This window comes from Physcomitrium patens, chromosome 21 (assembly GCF_059467195.1).
Source record: "Physcomitrium patens ecotype Gransden chromosome 21, ASM5946719v1, whole genome shotgun sequence".
Lineage (NCBI taxonomy): Eukaryota > Viridiplantae > Streptophyta > Bryopsida > Funariales > Funariaceae > Physcomitrium > Physcomitrium patens.
Window position 1 is genome coordinate 3,066,070 of NC_143430.1, and position 18,356 is coordinate 3,084,425.

Below are 18,356 nucleotides of genomic sequence, written 5' to 3' on the forward strand. Positions count from 1 at the left end.
TCTGGTATTGTGCTGTCTTTCTCTTTTATTATAGATTTTTCTTTTTGTTTTTTAACATTAATGGATTTGTTTTAGTATCTTCTTGTTTGTTTTCTTGATTGTTTCGTAACATTTTAAATATTTGTTTCTTGGCAGAAACGGGGGAATTTATTTCGGTGGAAGAGGCCCAACCGTATGCGTCGTTAAGTTCCGAGGTCTCTGTTGAGTCTGCTGAAAAGGACCTTAGCGGTACTACTGGGACTGTAGACATTTCTAAGGTGATTCACTCTCTTGAGAACGGATCCAACTTAGTGGTCGATGGTGGCGATGATTCAGCAGCTGCTGCATCAGCTTGATCTTTATTTTGTTAGTATATTTGTGTCTTCTATATGAGTTGAGAAATAGTTTTTATTTGGAGTGGAGTTTGTGGTATGCACGTGTTCATAACCACTGTTTCCTTTCAATAATAAATTCGGTATTGTAGATTATCTTTTTATCGTCTCGTTTGAATATTATTGTCATATCTCCTGGGAGTGTTGATGTTGCTTTTCATTGGTCTGAGTTTTTCTTGTGTTTATGGTTGTGTGTGGCGATTTAATATGATTGTATTGTTTTACTGGTTGATCTTTTTGCTGTTACTCTTTAGTTTGTGGTTGTTGGTGATGTGTTATTTGTTTATCCATGAAGTTTTTTGAACTCTGATATCTCCTGGTATTTGATTCCTAGTATAGAATATGAATTTCCGGCATATTTTCGTATTTCTCGCCCTCAATGTACTTGCATTGTGGTATGCTTTAGCCAATTCTTTAATGCATCTGTTTCAGTTTTGTCTGCACGACCTTCAAATTGTATTTTTTGTACTTTTTCATTTTAAACTTCATGCTTACTTTTTTATCAATTGCAGAGGAAGTAAAGTTTAAGTGAGTGTTGTATATAATGTGAGCATCAGATTTGTATCTTAATGTATTGTAACTCTGTGCATCGCAATCCCTTACTTTTGTGAACATTTATGAACTTTTATCCCAATTTAGTTTTTTTCGTTGGATTATGTGTCCAGAGAAGGGAACCATGTTAATTCCGACTTTTGATGCAGCGTCAATGTTTATGGGAATATTTAGATATCGTCATGATCTTTTTAGTTGAAGAATTTTTTTGTTTGCATCAGGTTTACCTCTAATTTATTCCATTGCTGTTGACTAGACTTGTCAAGTGCTTACGTATCATTGGACATTCTGGTTGTGTGTTAAATACGAACATGCTCTACGTAATTCAGGCTAATGAATGTTGTGTATGTACCTTTCTATTTGTCTCAAGATGATGTCCACATTGATCTGCATCTTTCATTTTCCCTCATGCCACCTACACATGTTGCAAATACTCAATTATATATATATATATATATATATATATAGTGTGTGTGTGTGTGTGTGTGTTCTTTAATTGATTTAAATCATCCATTATAGAAAAAAATATTAATTATTAGACGTTATTTAATCACCCATGGTTGAAAACAAGACAAAAAATCATTGTTTGAGGGACCTGCAATTTAGCTTGCTTTTGAACTTACAGTCACATGGCACGGCAAGGCCGTGTGGCCTTGTCAACCATGTGGCCTCTTTTAATCACCTTTATTAATTAATATAAGTGAAGGGAAATCAATTAATGATTACAAATCAAATTTTATTAATTATACACCATGGAAAAAATTGGGCTCTCAAAATTTTGATTGAATGCTGAGGATTATTAATTTTAAAAGAATTAATCAACAAAGAAATATAAATTTTTTTATTTATTTCAATGTGGATTTTAATTTGCAAATTTGGATTTGAAATCACTTTGCCAAAAAAATTTAAATTGTTTTGCAACCATGGCGTTGCTTTATAAATCTCTATACTACTATTTCTCTATTTATATTATGAGAATAATGATTGCACTGCTTTTTGATTTAAAGGAATTTAACATCTTCAATAAATCAAACACTTATACCAAATATAATTAATTTCATATTACAGCTCGTAAGTCGGCTGGCACATCCACGTATTCGGCTTATTTGAATGACTATAAGATTCTTTAAAATTCATTACACTTTTAACATTTTGAAAATTAAAGCTATAATTTCAGGTTTCGGTTATATGTTTTCGACTATAAATAGTAAAACGATATTATAGAAGATTGCTATGATATAAGAGTGTAAAATTTAGTCATTAAATTCAAGAATTAAAAAGCAATATGAAACTAAAAGTCATTTGAGATAAGGAAGGTTCGGACAATTTTACACGATAAATCAATCATTAAGTTTCATACGAAATTATTTTAAAATTAACATGAAGAAATGTCCAACAATGTAATCAAAAAGAATATTGTTAGTTAATTTTTTGAGATTAAAGATGGTAGACTTTCATTTTTTCTTCTTTGATTGCTCCTATCTTTCTAGAGGATCAATTTAAATGACTTGAATCTCACCAAATATCATATCAGTACGAAATGTAGACATTCAACAACGTTCACATGAAGTAAAGCAAAATTTTATTGGATACCAACCACCAAATGTGTTCTCATACAGTCAGACAATTGAGCTTTCCAGAAATTTTAAATAATGACATATGTTTACATACACACACATACTTATGTACTTGAACCTTTAAGATTCTTACAAAATATTCAATAAAACATTACAAAGAGTTTATTTCTGTTTTTATTTAAGAAGATTTTGTTGTAGTTCCAGAAATTAAAATTTTAATTTCATCTCTTTTCAATATACTTCATTTCAATCAAATGTGATACAATCTTCGTTTTTTTTTAAAAAAAACCAAAACAGAATATCTTGGATTTGATAATACTCTAAATCTTAAAATTTAACATCGAAAGAAACCCCACAAATACTACGTCAACCAGTGTGAAACCATCATCTTCTTACATGACTACAATCCCAAACCTTTTTTTTTTTTTTTTTTTTTGAATATTCAATAAAACATTACCACCCAAAACCCGCGGTGCATCCACAACAACTAGTTTAATGGTTCATAAAATTGGTAAGGGATATGCATAGATCTGTATTTAAAACAGAAGCGAAGCGTCAGAAAGTAATATGCTTCTAAAGCAATAGGAACTTCATGGTCCCACAGACTATAACAATCTGCATTTAACAGATCGTCCTGAGGAATGAATGCTGTCTAAAATCAGAAACATTACAGGGATCACATCCCACAAGAGCGCGACAGTTGATACCAACGCCTGAGGTTTTCAGAAATGAAGTTTCACGTAAGGCTCTTTCCTGGTGATGACATACTTTTACAGCAAGTGTGGATACGACCCCTCTGGAAGGATCTCACTCCTCCAATATTCCGATTCAATAATTCTTTTCTCGAGACTAGCAATTGTTGAAATGCAAGCGAGTCATGGGAAATTCCGGCAGTAGATCGCGCAAGTCCACGAGCTCGAGTCTGTACCTTGCAGACAGTCCTTCAGGCAGACTCAAACAATCGGCACATGAGGCTGCTAAAATAAAATAAAGTATCATGTATTGAGGAGACGTGCCGAAGAAGCTGAATGGAGCTCTAGAGGTGGTATAAAAGGATTTGGAGCTAAAATTTACAACAGGAATTGGAGCTTTCGTTTCTTGGTGAGTTGCCTTAAGTTGGTAATCGTGAGGTTGTTGAGGTTGTCGACGTTCTGAATTGCGGTAGTTTAGGCTTGTGCTGGAGCCAGGTTTTGGCGCTCGAAAGATTGGAATTAGTCGCAATTTTCTTGAAACATTCGAAGGGTGCTGTGTAGAGGTTTGTCCTACGAAGTTGTCTTGAATTTCGCCAGAATTCCTTGCTAAATTGCCTGCAAAGTTTTTCGCCATGTCTTTCAACAACAGTAGAACCTTGAACCATAGACGCAACAACCACGACGCCGTCCCGCGCGGGTTGCTGACTCCATCGGTGTTTACTTCTAGCTTTACTGCTGAGGGATGTAGTAGTGATGGCAACCAAGTTGTGGCGAAGTACTCGATGCACGAGCCGACTGAGGAGAATGCACACGTCCACATGCTGCTGGATGCCTCGGGATCTACCACTGAAGCAGTGAAGAAGGGTGATGGCAGGCAAGTTTGGGAGCATCTTTTCGAAAACTTCGGGAAAGTGGTCAAGTCCAAAGATACAGGCTTTCGTCCCCACGACAAGATCTGTGTATGGTCGTTCAATAGGCAGACAAAACCGTTGTGCGAAGTTCTCCATGAAGACTTCGCATCGAAGGAGGACGGCATTAAGGCCATGTACAAGAAGCAGATAAATGAAGGCACTGATTACCTTGAAACGCGCTTGTACGATGCAGTTGCAACGGTGACGGAAAAGATTCGTGAAGAACACGAGAAGCACAAGAAAGCAGACTTCTTCCTGGTGGTATTCACCGACGGGATGGACAACGTCAGCGAAAAGGTAACTTTGCAAGATATGATGATCGGTATCCAAAGGATCAACGGTAGACTGCACACGTGCTTCATTACGGCAAACATGAAGCCGGATACCGACTTGCATAAGCAGTTGAACGATGGCAAGATCGAGATTGTACTCATAAAAATTGAGGACACAGCGCTTAACAGTATTGTCGAAGCTTTCAATACTTTTCGAAGTTACATCAAGGTTACTTTGGAGGTTTTCATGAAAAGAGGCAACAACATGACGATGACAAGAATCGCGCACTATGGCCCCGATAGAACTTCGGTGGCAGAGGATATGGCGAGGTTGTTATCAGAAGGAATGCATACATCGTCGTTAACAGATGTTTGGTGCAGTCTGGATAGTCTCCGTCTGACCTGAATATATAAATACCCCAGATTAGCATACGAGTTGGATGATCTACGCTGCCTGCTATCTTAGGAATGTATAACAGGTATCTTTGTAGGAATCAATTTTCTGTAATGTATGAGGAAAAGAAACCAAAAGTAAAGAAAAACGTAGAAAAAGAAAAACAGGAAAGAAAGTTCACATCCCTCAAAGGTAGAAATTATAGGAAAAAACAAAATCCCTAAAAGGTAAGCAAAATCAATCTAAAAATTAGTTAATTGTGGAATTACAAAAAGATCTTTTTGACTAGGATCTTAGTTCATTCGAACCTCACCTCCTTGAGAATAGGTCACTCATGCCTTCTTGTAAGTTGTAGGCCATAACAAAAGATGAATTTCTTTTGGAATGTTTGTAGGAATAAGAAGCTATAATCTTAGCTCTTGAGGATAACAAAGATCTATAATATTTGAGAGAGCATGAAACTTCTTAAAGATTTAATATTAAAAATTATTTTTTTATTTATATTTTAAGATTAATATAGATTTTTTTTTGTAATTGCCACAAACATACATATTAATACCAATATTTATTTAGATAAGAAGAATTTGGTAGAAATAGGTAAATTTGATAATATCTTGTGAAGAAGTTTTATAGACTCAGATTTGATTTCTTAAGTGTTTGTAGGTGATTGATAGATTTAAAACTTGGCTAACAAGTTAGCCATGTGTTGTACATGCTAACCACTTGCTTTATAAGTTGGCCATATGTTACATATATTTATCACTTGCTTTATAAGTTGGCCACTTGTCATATAAATTGGCCATATAGTACTCAAGTTGAAAACTTGTCTTGCAAATTAGACACATATCTTGGAAGTTGGATATGTGTTGGATGGCTTATAGAATGTTGCAAGTTGATTAAATCTTGCTTGGCGGAGTTTTTCTAATCCTACTTTGATAATTAATTATAGATTGGGATTCATTCTTCTCTCTTTTTGTCTCATAAGAATTGAATTGGAGAAAAGAGGGATTCTATGTTGGACTACTTTTGGAGGTATGTCCTTAAGATCTTTTTAAGTCCATACAAATACATCCCTATACTCCATAATTAATGACTTTTAACTTGTCAACTCATCCTCTCTCAATTAAATCCTTACTTTGATGAGTTTTGGATCCTCCTTCAAAGATACATCTATTAATTTGTAATCAAGGTTGTGCACATGAGCTTGTTTTGTAGGGCCTTTATACCAATCATTTGGAATTTGTCGATAAATAACTATGTCATTTCCAACTGTAAGACCACTAGAAGTTTGTTTAAATTGTAAGGGTGGAGTAAGGTTGTCTTTCTCTATTAACTCATCTAACTGGTGAATTTGAGTGCTATCAAAGTTTAATCTAAAGACATCTTTAAAATTGATGTCATCTATCAAAGTTGCTAAATCCACTTCTACTTCATTGTTTTGCCAAGTGACAAAACTATCTATGAAGTCAACACTTATAACCTCATCTCAACTTGAAGTAGGATGAGTTTTTAACCATTGGATGAATTTTCCATCATCTTTCCAATCGTATAGTCCTGGATCCATACAACTTAATGAGATAGGTTGGATTACACTAGAATAAGTCAATTCTTTGCCTCCTAAATTGGTAAATCACATTTTTTTTCTTTTAATTTATTCTGTGGTTGTAGGTTTAGAATCTCATCTTCTGAAGAGTGAGATGAAGTTTTTTCCAAAAATAATCTTTTAAATTGAATGAAGATTTTTGTGAGTTTTTTTGGTGGACCATAAATAATATGGGAATTTTTACCACCCCTATCAATCTTGGCACTTATTGCCCTTAACCATGGTCTATCTACAAGTAGTGGATATGAATTTTTGTTAGAATGCATGTGTATAATATGGAATGTGAGGAAATACTCTTCACCCCCTGTCATCATCCTACAACCACTAATTTGTTCTAAAGGAGTATCTTGGCTTTGATTAGCCATATTAATCACATAAGGAGAGGGTCTAATGATGCTAAGTCCTAATTTTTCCATAGTTCTTACTAGCATAATATTTAATCCACTATTTCCATCCACAATGGTATAAGGTATGATTTTATCCACTATACATACTTCTAACTCAATTGTCTTTACCTCTTGTACCACTTGAATTATTCTAACATGGGCTTGAATTTTTTCCTTGGACCTTTGGCATCTCTTAATAAGCAAGCTTGTTTTAAAGAATTTTTTCATTATTGGAAAAACCTCCAATAATTGAACAATAGTTCTGTCAGCATTGATTTTGTTCAAGTCTTCTCATAAGTCATAAGACTCCCTTTGATCAATTTTTTTTTTTTTTTTTTTTTTTTTTGAGAGAGAGAGAGAGAGAGAGAGAGAGAATGAGATACCACCTTCTAGTTTAGGAATCCTAGGACCTTCTCATTCTTCTTTAGAAGAGATTTCTTCTACAAGGATTTTTTTTTTTTTTCTATCTTAGTTTTTTGAGTGGTAGTGGATTCTAAATTATGGAGCATTTTTCCTGCTTTCCTCATATTATCCATTGCCTCTCTTGTAAATTTTTTTAAATCAAAAAAATTAAGAAAATCTTTTAAATTATTCTCACTATATATTGAGGTAGGATAGAGAGGACTGATATATCTAAACTTTGTGATGAATGCCAAGGCTGGCATGCTAGTAAGTTCTTTATCCTTACAAGGTGCTCCTTCATGAAAGATGTAATGTGTTCGAAAAGACGATGATTGGTCTCTAAGAAGTTGAGAACCTTGTTCTTGAATTGATATATCTAAATACCTTACATCTTGTGGATTTTTTTCCTCATTTTGTTGGGTATATTGAGATTGATCCAGGTTTAATGAAATAAATCCTCTCTGTGTATTTAAACTTGAGAAAGAATGTTGGATTTGACGATTATTATTATAATCATAAAACAAGTTAAGAGGTCTTAAGATATTATCCAGATTTGGATTTCTTGCCTCCTTCAATTGGTCTTAGGGTTATTGTTGATAATTTCTTTATAGAAATTTTAAAAGAATCACCTTGTCAAGTTGCCCACACACATTTGTAGGATAATTTCTCCCACAATTTTTACATACTATTTTATTTTCTATCTAACAACTATCTGGTAGATGTCTTTTTCCACAAAGGTGGTGTACCTTGTATTATTGTCATTGCAGGTTCTTAAAGCCCTGGTTGGAATTTTCTCAAGGTTGGGACTGAGAATTTGAATCTACCATACCTTGGTTTTTATGAAGGGGAGCATACAATTGTGGCCTTCTCTGATTTTATTGGTGATTTTTTTGGTTTGAGTAAAATTGACTTATATGCCCTGATTGGTCGCACTGAGTGCACCTAAGTCCTGAGGTGGATCTATCGGATTCTATAGGAGGTGGAGCTTGGTTTGGATTTTGACTCTTAATTAAAAGAGACATCTATTCTTGCATAACCTTCATTTGTTGGACAAATTCATTTTAGAACCCCTGTTGGCTCTGAACGACTTCATTCTTAGAGTCCTCCTTCCATCTATTTCTATCTTCTAGGTATGTCAATTCAAGAAGATTTGGAGGCAATCTAACCTCTAAAGGTGTTGGATAGTGGTATATAGGTGAAAATTGAGTTTCCTCAGTTCCATATGAATGCCTTTGGGAATTTCCTATGTTTTGAGCATATATTAGAATAAAGCTAGGTATTCTATGATCTTCCTTCTTCTACATTTGTTCTTGCTGCTTATTGATATTTTCAATCACTCAAGCTAATTTTTTGGCATCTTTTAAATTATTTAGTCTTCTCTTGAGGATCTCTCGAATTGTTCCATCATTATTAAATCCTTGAATAAAGAAATGGATGAGGGTATCATCCATGAGAAGAGTTCCTCTAAATCTGATTATTACAAGCTCAAATTGTCAAATGTATTCACTTATTTTTTCTCCTTTTCCTTGTCTCAAAGAAAAAATGGCTGTGAAGGCATTACTTTGTCCTACTTTTGGCCTAAAATTTTCTAAGAATGCTTTCATAAGCATGTCCCAATTCTTAAAGGTTTGAGAGAGATGGTTTCTATATCATTTTTAAGCTCCATGCTTTAGGGTACTTGAAAACCACACAAGATAATAATCCGGATTGGTTATTAAATACGTTGTGAGAAGTTCCATGAATCTTTCTACCTATGCCAATGGATCATTGTATCTAATTCCTTTAAATATAAGGAGGTTGTGGGGCATAGGAGCTGCTTGCAATTCCTCTAGAATTACAATGGACAAACCTCTTGGCTGAACTAAAGAGTTTATAGGTATAGAATTTGGAGAAGCTTCTCTTTTGCAATCCATCGAAGAAGAATTAAGTCTTGACTCTTTTCTTTCTTGATTTATTCCTAGAAAAAAATTAAGAGATTCTCAACTCAACCTTTCTTTTTCTACCACTTGGTTAGGATTTAATTCCAATAGATTGATTATAAATATGTCTTGTGTTATTATAGGTAAACCTTATTCGTCCAACTGTTGGATCTCAATTCTTCTAAATCATGGCATAGATTTTTTAATAGCCTTCTTTAGATTTTCAATGGATGGGACTAATTTAGGTTGTCTAGATTTAGTGGAATGGTACATGTAACATGACTATAGATATAATGTTCACCTAGACTCATAATTTAAACATATCTATCTCTACAAAATCTAGTTAAAATGTTTTGGCTCTTCCACCCGCAATCCACTTAAAGTACCTTCTGACATGAAAGGAAAACAAAACAGAAACAATTAAAGGAGGAATGCTTTCTTAAATATGATCCCAAGCAAGACTATTCTTCATTTTAATTATTATACGAAATTACTGTTGTGTAGAAGTGACTTTAAGCAATCTTAGTTATAAAAAAGAATTCCGTATCGGGATGGCAATGAGTCCAAGCTCTCTTTTTTTCTTAATTTTTTACAATAAAATAGTTAAAGAATTACCTACTATAACAATTAACAACAAAGATTATATTACAAAAATAATTCCTTACAAATAATTCACATCACATTGAAGAAGAACTCACCTAGTTGCATCTCCAGCCAACCTGTTACTTATTAACAAACTTCTAGAATAGATGACTTCTCTCCTTGCTGATCTTGACTAAACGTTTTAAGTAAGGATTTGAAATTTAAGGATAATAGATTCTATCTACCTTCTCCCGTCCACATTTATAAGAGAGATTGGAGACTTATCTCTCTCGTATCTTCTCCCTAGATTCTATCCTCCAATTCCTAGCTCTTGCTCTTTATATTCAAGCAATTTTCTAAAATTTCAAAGAAAGAATAATTGAAAAAGTTTAAAGAATTACTTGGTTGCAAGCTATTAATATAGTGAAAGGCCCTCTACTAGAAATTTAGAAGGATGCAAAGAGATGGTACGAGGGATAGAGGGAGTGATTAAATCCCCCTACTACTAGAAAAAGGCCCTCTACCAAAAATTTAGAAGGATGCAAAGAGATGGTACGAGGGATAGAGGGAGTGATTAAATCCCCCTACTACTAGAAAAAGGCCCTCTACCAAAAATTTAGAAGGATGCAAAGAGATGGTACGAGAGGTAGAGGGAGTGATTAAATCCCCCTACTACTAGAGAAAGGCCCTCAACTAGAAAATTTACAAAGAGAGTGAGTGATGAAACCTTGAAGACGAACTCCACCCTTGATGCTTTGGGAGTGACAACCAATCCTAAGAAAACCACCACATAATGCTAATACTAACAATTAACTACTCAAATTCTATTTAGGGTTAGAAATAACATTATTGCAAAGAAATAAATTAATGAATAAATAAAAAAATATATTAACTTACTTCAATACATAAAATTATCATGCACATAAAAAATTAAAAAATTAAAAATTAAAAAAAATAAAAATAAAAATAATAATATTAATAAATAAAAAGAAAAGTAAGAATTAATATAAAAAGATAAATAAAAGTCAAAATAAAATTCAAAATAGAATAGAATAGAAGTAAAAATAAAAGTAAAAATTAAAATTAAAAATAAATCAAAAGTAAAAAATAAAAATAAAATTAAGAGTTAAAAACCAAATAATACTAACTAAAAATTAATGTGAAATTAAAAGTTAAAAGTAAAATTAATATTAATAGATTTTTTTTATTTTTATTTTAACATTATTATTTTTATTTTTAATTTAAATGGATTTAAATATTTTTATTTTTAGTTTTATTTATTTTTATTTTTATTATTTATTTTGTTTATGTTTTCAATTTAAGTTTAAATTTTTTGTTATAGTTTAATATAATTAAGAAAAAAAAATTCAAGTACAAAGTTAACAGGTACAACATAAAATCAATAATGTAAATGAGTAAAAAGATAGAAATCACTTACCTCAATTGTATTCCGCTTAAGGCAGCAACCCCTCTCTAGTCCAAAAATCGCCAAAATTTTAGTTTTGATTCAATAGCATCAAATTTTGCACCACTAAAATCTCAACTCAAAGGTTCTTGTACTCAGAATTTTCCAATATTAAATTTTCACTAGGCACTAAGAAATGCCTTTCTAAACATGAGATACATGAAACTGCCAAGGCAGTGAACCCCTTTCTAGTCTAAAACTTACTATAAATTTGTATCAATTCCAATTTGAACGTGAAATAGCTTTTTGAAAAGCTAAAATCAACATACACAACTTCAAAAAGTTTCACTATCAAATATGCATCACATAAAAACGAATTGATGAAAACCTGAGAGCAACTTGAAGTATACAAAACTGCCAAGACAATGAACCCCCTTCTAATCAAAAATCCACTAAAAATTAAATTTTAGTCCAATTCAAACGTGTAATAGCTTTTTAGAAAGCTCACATTAAGATACACAACTTCAAAAAGTTTGAAGTTCAAACACGCAACATGTAAAAAATGATTGACGAAAATCAGAGAGTAAATCAATAATCAACTCAACAATGAAATTTTTACTATCTTGTAAAGTAAGAAATATAAATGCTTTGGTTCCACTAATAAAGAAGAGATGTAGAACATTTACCACTAATGATGAGCTACTTGAATTCCTCACTCAACAAAACCAAGTAAGATCAATCACAACAAGCAAACTTCACATTCGCACACACCATTAGAAGCACCATCTCCCGCAAATGCACCAAAATGTGAGTGTAAATTTCACCCCTCTACCCAAATTACAACATGGCCCCAATTAAGAGTTGCTTGTAATGGGTAGTGTAAAGTGGAAGATGCAATAAACAACAAAAGAAGAAACAACACAAACAAGTGAAAGGAATGTATACAAGCAAATACACACTACAAAACTCGGTCACAGTCTGTTCACGGAGTTTTCACCCATAAAAAGTAAAAAAGTAGAAGTAAAAATTATATTTTCAGGAATTTAATTTTTTAAGCTTTCCAATGATGTAAGAAACATGTAAATCCGAGTTACTATGAGTAAGTTATGAAGGTTTAAAAATAACAAGTAAATAAAAAAAAATTAAATAAAAATGTTTTACCTCAAGGGTAACTTGCTTATAGGTCAAGGGTTCGAGCCTCACTAAGGCTCACATGTAGCATATATTAGATGTCTAAAGAGGCCTTGAGGCCTTAGTCTTATCTTCCTACCTATACCCAAGGTGCTACAACCCATATGGGACTTGTACACCTTACTTCCTACAAGGACTAGACTAGCTGTTGGTCCTCCTATTTTCTACTAGTAAAAATCATTTTTTTGTATTTTTGACTTCTCCATGGTATTTAAAAACACCCAATTAGCTTGGTAACTCAATGTGGCCTTCAAATCTTACTCCCCTTCTTCATAATGGCTTTTGAAGTGATAAAATTCATTTTTACCAAGATCTTAAACATTGCTCTAAAAATTCCTAAAAAATTATAAATAAATTCTAAATAAATTCTGAAAAATCATACAATGTTTCTATAATTCTAATAACCATGTAAGACTATATTTTCCTACCTTCGTGATTTTTGATAATAATAAACATCAATTTAACTCCACCATAAATCCTATTTTTTATTTCAATAACTAAAATGACATGAGGTTCTTTCTCATACTTCTTCTAACTACTAATATTTATATTTTTTATAAATAGTACATATAGATAGAAGACCAATATAATTATTGGTCTTAATAAATAATCCCTAATACTCAACAATGAATAAAAATACTAAATCAATAAAGATAATTACCTCCAAGACTTACTAAGATTCCATTTCCACCACTAACATTCTAATTTTCTATTTCTCAAAGGATTTCTACACTACTCACTATATATTGTGATTTAAAGCATTCTAAATGCACATTTTTATCCTAAAACAATGAGTCAATTTGATGACTCATACTAGTATTAAAAATTTTAAGATATTTTTGAAAAAAAAAATACAGATATACTTCTAAAGCATCAATCATATGATTGATTAATTGATTTACAAGGAGATATCATAGACATATATATTTATTCTGATAAGTACTTATATGATTAAATAAAATTAAATAAAAATAAATTAATTTCATAATATCTGTTAGAAAAGCTTTTTAGAAGCTTTTTAGAAGTTTTTTAGACACTGTTTTGACTTTATATGTATTTTTAGTTAATTGATAGGTTAAAAGCTTGTTCAATAAGCTAACCATGTGCCACATATATTGATAACTTACAAAACAAGCTAACTATATGGCATATACATAAAAAACTAGCCTTATAAGTTAAGACATGTGGCTTACAAAGTCAACACATGTTGGAGGTCATATAAAGTGTCACTATATAGCTCTTAGATAGATAGTATATATAAAGATAAAAATGAAGCCTTCTTCACTTTTGTCAATTTTTTTCTTATTTTAGTCTAGATTTAAGAGTCTTTAATTTTCTTATCTTTTGGCAATAGCTATTTTGATTTCTTTTTAATTTAAATATTTTTTTACTTCTATTTTATCATACTTCTTAGAAAAAAGTCTCACTTAATTATTTTCTTTCATTGAATTCTTATCCTTAAAAAATTAATAAAAATACACTTATAATATTAGGGCTTTGTCTATTCTTGATTAAGAGTGGATTATTTCTTTTTTTATAAGGTATAAGAATATTAGAAGTTATAGAATATCCTCTTCTAAATTGATATTTTTTTTAGTATTTTTTTTTTCAAGTCCTCTTTTCTATTTATCATAAGTAATATTAGATATCTTATCTTCTTTAAATGTTATCATGGCAAAGTTTTTTGAAATGAAGATTGCAATAGCAAAAATATAAGAGCAACTGAGGGAATTAATACTTATAATACATCAACTCAATTTACTACCACAAGGGAAAAAAAATGATAGGAAGCAAAGTTATAGAGATTATTGGAGCTACTTCAATATTTGCACCATATCATATCTATTTTCTTATGATAGAACATCCTTCCAATATTAAAAAACTAAGAGTTGCATTGCCTAAGAAGTTTAATGGCATAAGATCTGAGTTTTGAGGATTTATCAATCAAGTACAAATTATAATTGAAATTTAACTCCAAAGCTATCCAACTCTAGGATTGCAAGTTAGATTTATTAATATAGTTCTTTCAAAGTTTTTTTTTTTTTTTTTTTTTTTTCTAAATGATGAAATATAATATTGAATAATCTTGAAGTTTTTTTGAGAGAGTTTTGATCCATGTATGGAACACATGATGCAATTTGTGTTACAACCAATAAGTTCCATATTTCATAACAAGGTAATCAGTCGGTAATATTGTTGGGATAGAGAAAATTTGCCTCAAAAAAGCACTGGGCTCCTGGCTCTCACTATTTATTCAATCAAGTCTTAAAATAAGAAAGACCAAATTTATATATAAAATTTCACTTTTTGAGAAATTACACCAAATACATAAGCCTCAAGTAATCAACAACATCCAAAATATGATAAAATCTTTTAAAACCTTGTATATCCTTATATGGAAATTTTTTTGAACTTCAACACCTCATATCTCTTAATCTGACCATCCAAAAAAACTCAAATTTTACATGAGATATTGATGTATTTTTATTAACTTCTACAATAAATTTCAATTACAAATTCGTTGTAAATCTTGAGATATCTTAAAAATCCTAATAGTTAATTTAAACCCTTGACTTTATACACCTATATGTATTTTTCTTCATATCTCACAAATTATAAGCTCAAATTCTACAAAATTTATATTTATAGCTTTTTAATATAAAATATTATATTCTCCAAAAAGTTTGAGCCAAAATTTTGTTCGAAAACTCAAGTTATGGCTCCAACCATTCCTATAAACGAAACCGCTTACTTATTGCCTTTGATTTGGAAGTGCCACCTTCAACTCCCTATAACTCCTTCACATGAAATCCAAAAGCAACAATTATTTCATGAAAGATATAGGCCTTAAAATTTTTGTTCCAGTCAAACCTTCCAATTTTCAAAAACTAATGTACAACTCCTCATATTCTCAAAAGAGTAATAGTATGTCTTAAATTAATACCTTAACTTCAAATGGCTATATCTTCTTCACCCTAATTCCAAATCCTCTAATTTTTATACAATAATTTTAGTCCAAATTCTAAACTTTATAACTTTGGCTTCTAATTTCCAAATGCCTTCTTTGAAGTTACCAAAACCCTTATTAAGGTCGTAGGCAGCCTCTTCAAAGCCCATTGAGCATGGTATTCGACCAATAGGAATGAAATTTCCCATTCTTTTCCTTCATCTGACCATGCCTTGCTTTCATCCCTCTCAATTAGCCTCCTATTAGTTTAGATTTTTATCGTTAGGCCTCCACCTTCTCCAAAGGCTTCATACTAAATATTTAGATTCTATATTTTTTTTAATGCCAAAATCAAAACAAATAAAAAAAAAACAAAATAAAGTTTCTTATATCAACTCTTTTTAATTTAATCTATAAACCACTCTAACACACATCTATATTTATTAACATATAATATATTTTAACTAATTTTTACATACTATAAGTATTTATAATACAACGTTATATGTTTGACAATTCTAAAAACTTCCAACTAATATCAAATAGAATGATGTTGCATTTGTTAGCCAATTTTTCTACAAATTACAATATGAGGTAAAGAAATTGACGCTCAACTTATTTGATCCTTAAATATTGTATTAAGCAATTGATTTTGTTGTAAAGTATAACAATTAACTTTTTAAATTTTGATCTAAGAATTGAACAAGTATGCCTCAATGTTATTATAATTCAATGGTAATATCAACATCTCTTCAACACATACAATTGAAAGTAAAGATTATATAAATTAATGCCATACATTTCAAACTTCTTATTGAGTAAAAAAAGACTTATTGTCATTAAGAAGGATTATGCTTTTATTATAGAGGATCTAAGTATACTACTTAATATTTTTCAAAAAAGTAACACAACCAAAAAATAAGGAGTATGGTTATCAAAAAAGATAATATGTCAAAAAACAAGTTTATTTTACTACAATAGGAACCATGCAGTTGGAACCTTGTACAATACTTAGTAAAGGTCCTATTCTCTCCTTAGAACCTCTTCTTTGTTTTACAATAAATATTATTTTTAGACCTAAACATCACAAAGCCTCTTCTTTATTACATTCAACAGCCTCAATGTATTTCTTAGATGAAGAATTTGCTAATAGATAAAGCATATCTTTAGTAAAGAAAACTAAATCTATTCACGTAGAAGTTAGAGATGATTGTCTATTATCTTCAAAAGATATTATTCATGAAATCTTTCCTATAGAAATAACAACTAATTATCATATTAGCTTTGTAATATTTAATATCATTAGATTTCTCTGTAATTGAATCATTTTAGATTTATCATGGCTAAAAAAATATAATCCTAAAATAGATTGGATTTCTTGTAGTCTTAAATTTTTTAAAAGTATAACTAAGAGTGTAGATAATTAAATAAAAAGACATAAGTCTAGTGCAACTAAACTTATATTTGTAAGTGTAAGAACTTTCTTGTATGCTACAAAAGAAGGATTATCTTGTGTCATTTATATTGCACTTATTTCTAATAATTAAAAGACTTTAAGTGGCATTTCAAGTCAATATTAAGATTTTTAAGATATATTTGAGAAGAAGAATGTGGATACTCTTTCCAAACATCATCTCTATGACTATTCAATTGACCTTCAAGAAAGAATTCAATTACTATTTGGACCAATTTATAATTTATCACAAAATAAATTAGTTGAACTGAAGAAAATTTAGGCAAGAACTTCATATGTTATTCCAAATCTCTAATATGAACTCTAATTTTATTTGTGAAGAAAAAAAATAGATCATTGTGGATGTGTGTCGATTATCAAGGACTCAATAAAATCACCATTAAGAATAAATATCCACTAACTTTGATATCTAAACTTCTTAATTAGTTGAATGAAGGTAAAATCTATACAAAAATAGATCTATGAGGAGCATATAATTTGATATGCATCAAAAAAAGAGATGAATAGAAGATTACATTTTAAACTATGTATGGAAATTTTGAATATAACATCACGCCTTTTGTACTTATAAATGTACCAATAAATTTCCAACATCTAATAAATGATGTCTTTTGAGATTTTTTAGATGAATTTATTAGCAGTTACCTAGATGATATTTTAATCTATTTTAAGAATATAAAAGGACATGAACTTCATGTTTATCAAGTGTTACAAAAATTAAGTAATATAGAATTCTATGTTGAGATAAAAAAGTATGTATTTTATACTATTCAAGTTGATTCCTTAGAATACATCATTTCAAATGATAAATTTATGATGGATTGTAAGAAAATTCAAACTATTATAGATTAGAAGATCTTAAAAATAGTAAAAGATATCTACTACTTTTTGAGATTTGTTAACTACTATTGAATCTCCATCAAGGACTTCTCTCAAGTTGCAATTCTTTTCACATATTTGACTTATAAAGACAAACTTCAATATAATAAAGAAGCAAAAGCAATATTTGAAGCTTTAAAGACAACCTTTATTTTTGCATCAATCTTGTATTATATGGACTATTTTAAACCATTATTTATAGAAAAAAATGTATTAGACTTTACTTTGGATATCATATTATCATAAATGGAAATATATAATAAACTTCATTTAGTAGTTTTTTATTTAAGAAATTTTTTAGTAGCCGAGATCAACTACAAGATTCATGACAAAGAACTTTTTATAGTTGTGGATTCATTTTAAAAATAGTGCCATCAGTTAAAAGGCATTATTGTACTGTAATTATTTATAATATGTAAAAATTAACTAAAAAATATAATATATTTATAAAAGTTAATATATATTAAAGTAATTACTAAGTTAATTTAAAGAGAATTAATATAAAAAAATTTATTTTGAGGTTTATCTATTTTGATTATAGTATTTAAATTATATAGGATTTAGATATTTAGTATAAAATTTAAATAAAATATTAGAGAGTAAAGAAGAAGATTCAAATCTCTAAGAAGTTTATTTGAAAGGATAAAAGTAAGGTATGGATGAATGAAGGCAAGAGGTGAAGATCTTCATTTCCATCAGTCAAAAGCCATGCCCAATAAGCTCTTAAGAGGTTGTCTATGACCATAACAAGGATTTCAACAACTTCAAAGGAGGCATTTAAGAATCAAAAGCAAGGATT

At 30.5% G+C, this 18,356-nt stretch overlaps 1 protein-coding gene across 6 annotated transcripts in view; it reads left to right on the plus strand.

Annotated features, from left to right (window-relative positions):
* The window catches only part of LOC112274513 (uncharacterized), a 40,230-nt gene extending 39,763 nt beyond the window's left edge, over positions 1-467 (plus strand). For all 6 annotated transcript variants that reach the window (XM_090245672.1, XM_090245675.1, XM_090245674.1 and 3 more), the window contains one exon: positions 136-467. In XM_090245672.1, coding sequence (XP_090101798.1) covers positions 136-335 — 200 coding nt within the window. In that variant the 3' untranslated portion in view covers positions 336-467. The remainder of the gene's footprint in view (positions 1-135) is intronic.
* Positions 468-18,356: the final 17,889 nt, after the last annotated feature.